This window comes from Lolium rigidum, chromosome 5 (genome assembly GCF_022539505.1).
Source record: "Lolium rigidum isolate FL_2022 chromosome 5, APGP_CSIRO_Lrig_0.1, whole genome shotgun sequence".
Lineage (NCBI taxonomy): Eukaryota > Viridiplantae > Streptophyta > Magnoliopsida > Poales > Poaceae > Lolium > Lolium rigidum.
In genome coordinates this window covers 31,379,261-31,389,955 of record NC_061512.1, presented here as the reverse complement: position 1 = coordinate 31,389,955, position 10,695 = coordinate 31,379,261, and the positions used below count along the sequence as shown (strand labels likewise).

Below are 10,695 nucleotides of genomic sequence, written 5' to 3'. Positions count from 1 at the left end.
GTACATAGACCGCCATCCAACCGCATCTATGCCTAAAAAGTCCACCTTCAGGTTATCATCCGAACCCCTTCCAGTATTAAGTTGCAAAGCAACAGACAATTGCATTAAGTATGGTGCGTAATGTAATCAACAACTACATCCTCGGACATAGCGCCAATGTTTTATCCCTAGTGGCAACAACACAAGCACAACCTTAGAACTTTCGTCACTCGTCCCGTGTGTCAATGCAGGCATGAACCCACTATCGAGCATAAATACTCCCTCTTGGAGTTAAAAGCAAAAACTTGGCCAGAGCCTCTACTAGTAACGGAGAGCATGCAAGATCATAAACAACACATATGTAATAACTTGATAATTAACATAACATGGTATTCTCTATCCATCGGATCCCGACAAACACAACATAGAGTATTACGGATAGATGATCTTGATCATGTTAGGCAGCTCACAAGATCCAACAATGAAGCACAATGAGGAGAAGACAACCATCTAGCTACTGCTATGGACCCATAGTCCAGGGGTGAACTACTCACTCATCACTCCGGAGGCGACCATGGCGGTGTAGAGTCCTCCGGGAGATGAATCCCCTCTCCGGCAGGGTGCAGGAGGAGATCTCCGAGAATCCCCCGAGATGGGATCGGCGGCGGCGGCGTCTCGGTAAGGTTTTCCGTATCGTGGTTTTTCGCCTCGGGGGTTTCGCGACGGAGGCTTTAAGTAGGCGGAAGGGCGTAGTCGGGGGCTAACGAGGGGCCCACACCATAGGGCGGCGCGGGCCCCCTTGGCCGCGCCGCCATGTGGTGTCGCCACCTCGTGGCCCCACTTCGTATGCTCTTCGGTCTTCTGGAAGGTTCGTGGCGAAATAGGCCCCGGGTCTTCGTTTCGTCCAATTCCGAGAATATTTCGTTACTAGGATTTCGAAACCAAAAACAGCGAGAAAACGAGAACCGGCACTTCGGCATCTTGTTAATAGGTTAGTTCCAGAAAATGCACGAATATGACATAAAGTGTGCATAAAACATGTAGGTATCATCAATAATATGGCAAAGAACATAAGAAATTATCGATACGTCGGAGACGTATCAGCCCACTCGGGGATAACCAGAAAATGCAATACTCAACTCAATATGATGCAATTGCAACTTAGCACCAACATAAAATCTCATTGATTTTGTACTCACCGACATGTACTCATCCACCGTCATTGCATACTGGGGATTAGGAGTCTTACCGACATTGTCTTCCTTGTGGACCCTCACGCCTCTCTCAGCCCAAAAATGACTAGCAGTCGTGACCTTTTGGTTGTATCACACCTGCGATGCCAACTTCTCACAAGCCCGCCGCAAAGTCTTTTTCGCCACCTCCTCATCATCATCGTCCACACGATAAAATCACTTCAATAATGCATAAAACAATTATGAGAGTCACGAGTTAGAACATTGGGGTCATCAAAATTTGAACGAAGCTTGAGAAATATGTCTTACACAAAACTTGGTGGCCACGGCCTCAGCAGCTGCCCTTTCTTTGTTTGGAAGTACTTACCCACGTCATCATTGACTTTGATAGCAACACTTCCTCTAAAGACAAAGTTATTAATTAAAGCGTCATTCTGGAGAAAAGCCTTTCATCCGGAGTATTGTTGTAGAAATGACCATTTGACCTTATCGTAGGCTTTTTCAAAGTCGATTTTGAGGATAACCCATTCAACTTTTTGCGATGCATCCCATGTATTGTCTCATGCATGGTCACAACTCCATCTAAGATGTATCGACCTTGCATGAACGCAGTCTGAGTTGGGCGCACCACGTGATCAGCCACCGAATTGAGTCTAATAGTAGCAACCTTTGTGAAAATTTTAAAACAAACATTAAGAAGACAATTGATCTAAATTGTTGAATCTGTTCTTCATCATTAACCTTTGGGAGCAAGATGATCTCACCAAAGTTGATACGGAACAAATCCAATTGCCCGACGTGAAGCTCTTCAAACAACTCTAGTAGATTTTTTTTCTTATATCCCAGAATGTTTGACAGAACTCAGCCGGGAAACCATCAAGCCCTGATGCCTTGTTATGTTCCATCTGGAAAAAAGCCTTCAGTATATCCTCCTCTGTATATGGGCCAGTAAGAACAACATTCTGCTTTTAATGATCAATTCAAGTGAAACTTCAGTCAATTTGACAAGTTCTATAAAAAAATTATATCCATGGATTTTAGAAACATTGAATGAAATACACACATCTATTTTCCTATCATTTGTAACCTCTAAATATGGGACGTTACAAAGAATGACTAGCGCGATTAAAACCTGAAAAAAAGAAACAAAACTAAATGCGGTGGATAATGAACATGTACTTTAGCGGTGGAGGACTCCATTGAAGATTGAGCAGATCAGGTGATAGGACCGCTGGGGGATGACTTGAGAATATCGGTACTAGAGTGCGGTGGCATAGGTATTGGGTCTGTTGGGACTAGGGAGTGCGGCGGTGTAGGTACTAGGGACTTGGGAATATTTTTGAGAGAACATCCAAAAATATTTAGGGTTAAGAGGGTAGATATGAGAGGGCGGCAGCGTAGGTAGTGTGGCTATTGGGAAGTGTGTTCCATGGATTATATAGGAAAAAGGAGGGGGATACTATTTGTTTTATGGGCCGATGAGTAAGCCACGATCTATGGGCCCCCATTGCTGAAAGGCCCTAAAGTGCGGCAACTAGGTTGTCTTTGAGATCTAGGCTCCCAATTATCAGTATATTACAAAATTATGATGATACGAGTCCCTCTATTTTGTTACTTACCGGGTACGGAGATTAATTAAGCTCCGCTAAAATAATGTACACTAGTTAAGTGAAGAAGACATGAGGAGAACCATATCTCACATCATAAAAACAACCTTAAATATTTGGCAGTAAACAAACAACAAAAGAAGAAGAATATCACACATCTTAATAACTTGCTTAATTATTCGTTAAAAGACAAACAACACAATAAGAAACACATCGCACATCTTAACTACTAACTTAAATATTCAATACAAAATGAACAATAACATGAACACGTCACACATCAGTACTACTAAGATAATTATTCGGCACCATACATACAATAGAAGGTACATCGCACATTTTTATCCAAGACCTCTAGCTTTTTCATTAGCGGCGGCAGCACATCGGCCATATTCAAGCACATTGACTTAATCATATTTACCATATATCAATGTTCCTACCTGGCTTCGTCTAGGATTTGCTGAAATTACTTGTTGGGGACATTGATTTCGTTTGCTTGGGCAAGGTTCCACATTGCCAGCACCGCACAAGAAAGCTCCAGCGAATATGGTCCTTTGATATATTCCACAAAGTTACGCTTAGGCGATTTATAGTGGCAACCCTTGAACTACAGACCGGTGTCCAAGCCCTCGTAAGCCACAAAACGACAATTAAATAGGTTGTAGTCGCACTGCCACCACATCTCATCCATTAAATTCCAATTCTCTTTATGCATCCACCTAGGCACTTTTCTGTCCTTTGAAAAAAACCCAAATATTCCGGATCAATTTCAAAAAATACAATTGTAACAAACCTCCAAAAAAGGCCAAAGATTGAGGATAATGTACGATAGTGTCACTACGCTCAAGTCCTACATCGATCGCCGTCATCATGTTCTCATTGGTGGTGGCACCACTGCTGCAATTATTTCATCCGCCGAATGAATCAAAGGTTCATCATAAAAATAAGCTGGTATGGTTCAGACAATTATGAGTGGTGGTTTCATTTATATGAGTGCTAGCTGAAGGTATATATAAATAATTGGTAATCAAATAGCTCATCCTGGTGAGACATACCAGTCACCGAGGCGAGATTTACTCGTGTTGCGCGCTTGACTATTCACCAATGTGAACCCATTTCAACATCGTAAACCATGCACATCACAAATATTAATTCATCTACACCTCTAGAACGGCATAATGGAACACCTCTCTTGCATGCCACCTACCATGGCACCCAGATGTGCCTGTATGTTTCCTAATACGCCGCTTAAATGGTCGCACACTTTTAAGGGTGCGATGAAAGGGTGATCCACTAGGTAAAAAAAATCTATTTTTTTTGCTTGTGTCGTCCAAAAAGAAGTGTCGGGTGTTGCCATACATTTTTGTAGTGAACCTTTTAGTGAACCAATGGAAGCATCCGCACCAGTAATAGACAACATACTAGACAATGGAAAAATATGCATTAAGTATTAGAGATTATTTAATTTTTGTTGATACACTAAAAACATAACAAATACCTTGTTAATATCTTTCTTGATTAAAATAATACAATCATGTGACACAAACCGTCAACAAAAATAGACACTCACACAACCTATTGTTTTGTTGTATGTTGACATCATTATCTTGATATATATGATATATGATCGGATGTTTGCAACAAAACTTTTATCGGGGAGAATGATACTTTATTTATATATTATTCCATGACCATATTTATAGGTCACATACAGAAAAGTGCTATTTGAAAATTTAATATTCACTCATGAAATACATCACCAGTAATAGCCACTGGTGACGGGGATGTTGCAGGAACTTGGGCCCATGTCACACTTGGAGGGTAGGTGCTTGGCCATGTGCACCACTCTAGCTTTCTGACCTTCTTGAGATGCAGAAAAACCACTGAGCTCACCTTGAATTGTTCTCGAGATAGCCTTGCAACGGCACTGCGGTTCCATTTGTCCTAACTGTTGGCAGCACTGACTACGAACCTTCTCACAACTTCTCTTCATCCTAGACCATGGCCAGGTGATCGGCATATATCTTGGTGTGCAACGCTCCATTAGGTAATCCCTGCAATAGACTAGCTTCGTTTGGTCATGTTCACATCGATCAGAACTGCCCATGGTGGGAACTTCTGCACCCCATTGCCCTGCACTCGCACTAGGACCTTCCACGTCCCCACTAGGAGCTTCCGCATACTGTGCAAAGGCAGTGCTCACTACGAGAGCAAGAAAAACTAGGATGAAGAATGTCTTCATGTTTTTAGTGCGGCGTTAGTGGTGGTGAGATGAATATGTGAGAAGATGATGCTCTGTACTTATAGATGAGGTGAGATGATTTTTGCGTGCCGTCATGTATATCTTTATCTAATGCTTACAAAGTTAGTTAGACATTGATAAGATTAGGTTGCCAGCTCACTGAAATTGTGCATGGTTCTAAAATAGATGGTGTTTCTTATCCTGAATTTCTCCTTCATCAAAAAATACTATAAGTAATATTGTCCCAAAAGCTTCACCCTATTAGCTTTTGTGAAACGGAATTTGTAGTTTTATATAGGTTGTTCAAGAAAAATATACACCAAATTGTTAGATATTGTATTTTACAAGTTAGTAATACATGATAAGTGATGCATCTAGGCATCATTATGTTCTATCAGGGTCTTGCTTTCTCTTGAATTCAGAATTATATGTACCGGTGAGATGAATAGTGTTTCTTGCACTATATCTCCTCCTTTCTGACGACATGGCACGAGTAATGATGTTTGACACCTTACTTCCACGCTTTTGGTTTTGTATTCTACCACCGAGTCATTCGGTTCAAAGTTTCAGTTTTGTTCTCTTGTGAAACAGAAGTTGTTAGTTTGTGTAGGTTGTCGAAGATGGGTTGGATGCTCTTTTCTAGCATGTTTCATATCTGTTAGGATTGTGTATTCTACATTACTATTAGATGATAAGCAATGAGTCATCAATGTGTCATTCTACTATCCATATTTTGGTCGTATTATTAAGAACCCAGATGCTCATGTCTTGTTTGACATTGATTTTTGTTGTTCTGTGAAGCTGCATTTGTCATTCTTGTGCACATATATAAGGAATATGTAGCCAAATAGTATATTTATGCTAAAATAAACAAATCACAAATAGACACAACCCATACATATCGTGAGTGTTAACTTTGTAATCTTACATATGTGCATTTAGAAAGTAGTTGTAGCATCTCAGCATTAGATGCTAGAAATAGATAGGAAACACATATGTTCATTTTATTCATGCATAGAAAATATGTGAAATTTTCACGCTTTCAAATAAAACTTGTCAAAGTGATTAAAGTTTCTCTTGAGTTGATGGAATTGAAGTAGATCATTGATGACCCACAAGTATAGGGGATCGCAACAGTCTTCGAGGGAAGTAAAACCCAAATTTATTGATTCGACATAAGGGGAGGTAAAGAATACTTATAAGCGTTAACAACTGAATCGTCAATTCAGCTGCACCTGGAAAAGCACTAGCAACAGGGGTGATGTGAAAGTAGCAGTGATATGAGAGCAACAAGATACAGTAACACAACAACGAGTAGTAGTAATATGAGAGCAATGGCACCGAGAAAACTGATTGACATGTAGAACGAGTATATGATGATGAAAGATGGACCGGGGTTCCCAGCTATCTACACTAGTGGAAACTCTCCAATAACAAGTGTTGGGTGAACAAATTACAGTCGGGCAATTGATAGGGTTGAAATAGCATTAAGACAGAATATCAAGATCATTAATCATGTAGGCATGTTTTCCAATAATAGTCGTACGTGCTCGCAATGAGAAACTTGCACAACATCTTTTGTCCTACCAGCCGGTGGCAGCCGGGCCTCAAGGGAAACTACTTGGATATTAAGGTACTCCTTTTAATAGAGTACCGGAGCAAAGCATTAACACTTGGTGAAAACATGTGATCCTCACATCACCGCCATCCCCTCCGGTTGTCCCGATTTCGTCACTTCGGGGCCTTTGGTTCCGGACGGTGACATGTGCATACAACTTGTAGATACAATCTAAGCAATAAGTATAGAGCTCAAATCTAAGATCATGCCACTCGGGCCCTAGTGACAAGCATTAAGCATAACAAGATTGCAGCAACAATAACTTCATAAACTTTGTAGATAGACAATCATAACGTAACAATCCATCGGATCCCGACAAACACAACACCGATTACATCAGATGAATCTCAATCATGTAAGGCAGCTCATGAGATCATTGTATTGAAGTACATGGGGGAGAGAATACCGACTAGCTACAGCTAGAACCCGTAGTCCATGGGGGAACTACTCACGGAGCATGATGGAGGCGATGGCGTTGATGGAGATGGCTTCCGGGGCACTTCCCCGTCCCGGCAGGTGCCGGGACAGAGACTTCTGTCCCCCGAATTGGAGTTTCGCGATGGTGGCGGCGCCCCTGGAGTCTTTCTGGAGTTCCGTCAAAAGTTACGGTGTTTTTAGGTCGAAAGGGATTTTATAGGCGAAGAGGCGGCGCAGGGGGGCACCTGGGGGCACCACACCACAGGCCGGCGCGGGCCCAGGCCGAGCCGCGCCGCCCTATGGTGTGGTGGCCCTCCGGCCCTCTCCGACTCTTCTTCGGTGTTCTGGACGCTTCCGGGAAAAATAGGAGGTTTGGTCTTCGTTTCGTCGAATTCGAGAATATTGCCCGAACAGCCTTTCTGGAACCAAAAACAGCAGAAAACAGGAACTGGCACTGTGGCATCTTGTTAATAGGTTAGTTCCGGAAAATGCATGAAATCATCATAAAATGCAAGCAAAACATGTAAGTATTGTCATAAAACAAACATGGAACGACAGAAATTATGGATACGTCGGGGACGTATCAGCATCCCCAAGCTTAGTTCCTGCTCGTCCCGAGCAGGTAAACGATAAAAAGAATAATTTCTGTAGTGACATGCTACTTACATAACCTTGATCATACTATTACAAAGCATATGAAATGAATGAAGTGACTCAAGGCAATGATCTATAGTTGCTAACAAATAGATAACATGTAGCAAAACTTTTCATGAAGAGTACTTTCAAGACAAGTATCAAAAGTCTTGCACAAGAGTTAACTCATAAAGCAATAAGTTCAAAGTAAAGGCATTGAAGCAACACAAAGGAAGATATAAGTTTCAGCGGTTGCTTTCAACTTGTAACATGCATATCTCATGGATAATTGTCAACACAAAGTTATATGATGAATGCAAATATGCAAGTATGTAAGAATCAATGCACGGTTGACACAAGTGTTTGCTTCTAAGATGGAAGGAAGTAGGTAAACTGACTCAACATAAAGTAAAAGAATGGCCCTTCAAAGAGGAAAGCATCGATTGCTATATTTGTGCTAGAGCTTTGGTTTTGAAAACATAAAGAGAGCATAAAAGTAAAGTTTTGAGAGGTGTTTGTTGTTGTTGTCAACGAATGGTAGTGGGCACTCTAACCCCCTTGCTAGACAAACCTTCAAGAGCGGCTCCCATGAATTATTTTTATTTTTGGGCGGCACTCCTTCCAACCTTTCTTTCACAAACCATGGCTAACCGAATCCTCGGTTGCCTGCCAACAATCTCATATCATGAAGGAGTGCCTTTTTAGTTTAATTTTATTATGATGATGACACTCCCCCCAACCTTTGCTTACACAAGCCATGGCTAACCGAATCCTCGGGTGCCATCCAACAATCACATACCATGGAGGAGTGTCTATTTTTGTTAATTAATTTGGGACTGGGAATCCCATTGCCAGCTCTTTTTGCAAAATTATTGGATAAGCGGATGAAGCCACTAGTCCATTGGTGAAAGTTGCCCAACAAGATTGAAAGATAAACACCACATACTTCCTCATGAGCTATAAAACATTGACACAAATCAGAGGTGATAAATTTTGAATTGTTTAAAGGTAGCACTCAAGCAATTTACTTTGGAATGGCAGAAAATACCACATAGTAGGTAGGTATGGTGGACACAAATGGCATAGTTTTTGGCTCAAGGTTTTGGATGCACGAGAAGTATTCCCTCTCGATACAAGGCTTAGGCTAGCAAGGTTGTTTGAAGCAAACACAAGTATGAACCGGTACAGCAAAACTTACATAAGAACATATCGCAAGCATTATAATACTCTACACTGTCTTCCTTGTTGCTCAAACACTTTTACCAGAAAATATCTAGACCTTAAGAGAGATCAATTATGCAAACCAATTTCAACAAGCTCTACAGGTAGTTCTCCACTAATAGGCTTAGACTACATGAAAAAACTTAATCATGATCTACTTGAGAGCTCAAAACAATTGCCAAGTGTCAAATTATCCAAGACATGATGAGGCATTTTCTGTTTTCAACCAAATATAAATAAGTGCAATAGCTTCCAACTTTTATCATTGAACATTAAAAGTAAAACGAAGAACACGAGTGTTCATATGAAAAAGCGGAGCGTGTATCTCTCCCAAACAAGGATTGCCAGGATCCGATCTTATTCAAACAAAACAAAAATAAAAGCACACAGACGCTCCAAGTAAAGCACATATGATGTGACCGAATAAAAATATAGTTTCGAGGGAGGAACCTGATAAGTTGATGAAGAAGGGGATGCCTTGGGCATCCCCAAGCTTAGACGCTTGAGTCTTCTTGAAATATGCAGGGATGAACCACGGGGGCATCCCCAAGCTTAGACTTTTCACTCTTCTTGATCATATATCATCCTCCTCTCTTGACCCTTGAAAACTTCCTTCACACCAAACTTCTCATAAACTTCATTAGAGGGGTTAGTACTCAAAAAATTGAATCCACCTTGGTCCTGTAGTGGCACATTGCAAGAACTCAATAAAACATTAGCTACAGCTCTCCACGTCTAGAAAACCTCGCTTAAAGTCCACAAGAGACAATGCAAAAAACAGAGACAGAATCTGCCAAAACAGAACAGCCAGTAAAGACGAATTTTAATAAAATACTTCCGTTGCTCAAATCAGAAAACTCAAAACTAATGAAAGTTGCGTACATATCTGAGGAACACGCACGTAAATTGGCATATTTTTCTGAGTTACCTACAGAGAAAACAGCCCAGATTCGTGACAGATAGAAATCTGTTTCTGCGCAGAAATCCAAATCTAGTATCAACCTTCGATTAGAGGCTTCACTTGGCACAAAAAAACACAAAACTAAGATAAGGAGAGGTTGCTACAGTAGTAAACAACTTCCAAGACACAAATATAAAACAAAGTACTGTAGCAAAATAACACATGGGTTATCTCCCAAGAAGTTGCTTTCTTTATAGCCATTAAGATGGGCTCAGCAGTTTTAATGATGCACTCGCAAGAAATAGTATTCGGAGCAAAAGAGAGCATCAAGAGGCAAATCCAAAACACATTTAAGTCTAACATGCTTCCTATGCAAAGGAATCTTGTACACAAATAAATTCATGAAGAACAAAGTGACAAGCATAAGAAGATAAAACAAGTGTAGCTTCAAAATTTTAAGCATATAGAGAGGTGTTTTAGTACCATGCAAATTTCTACAACCATATTTTCCTCTCTCATAATAATTTTCAGTAGCTTCATGAACAAACTCAACAGTATAGCTATCACATGCAGCATACTTTTCATGATCCACAAACATATAATTTTTATCAATCTCAAGAATAGTGGAATTAGAACTTTCAAACTTACTTTTATTAATAATATAGCAAGGTAGTTGATCAATCTCAAGAGATATGGGACTCCTAAATAAAGTCAATACTTCTCCAATCCCATTTTCATTAGTAGCACAATTAATATTGTCAAGTAACATAGGACCATCATCTAGAGCTTTATCATAAACATTTGCCAAGCAAAATTCTTTAGTACCATGCATTTCGACATCGGGCACAAACAAAGCATTATCATAAGATTTATCAAAGTAGCAT

At 40.5% G+C, this 10,695-nt stretch overlaps 1 protein-coding gene across 1 annotated transcript; it reads right to left on the bottom strand.

Annotated features, from left to right (window-relative positions):
* Positions 1-4,535: 4,535 nt before the first annotated feature.
* On the bottom strand, positions 4,536-5,021 carry LOC124655905 (puroindoline-B-like). The gene has a single exon (XM_047194733.1). The coding sequence runs from the start codon at positions 5,019-5,021 to the stop codon at positions 4,536-4,538; it is 486 nt and encodes a 161-aa protein (XP_047050689.1).
* Positions 5,022-10,695: the final 5,674 nt, after the last annotated feature.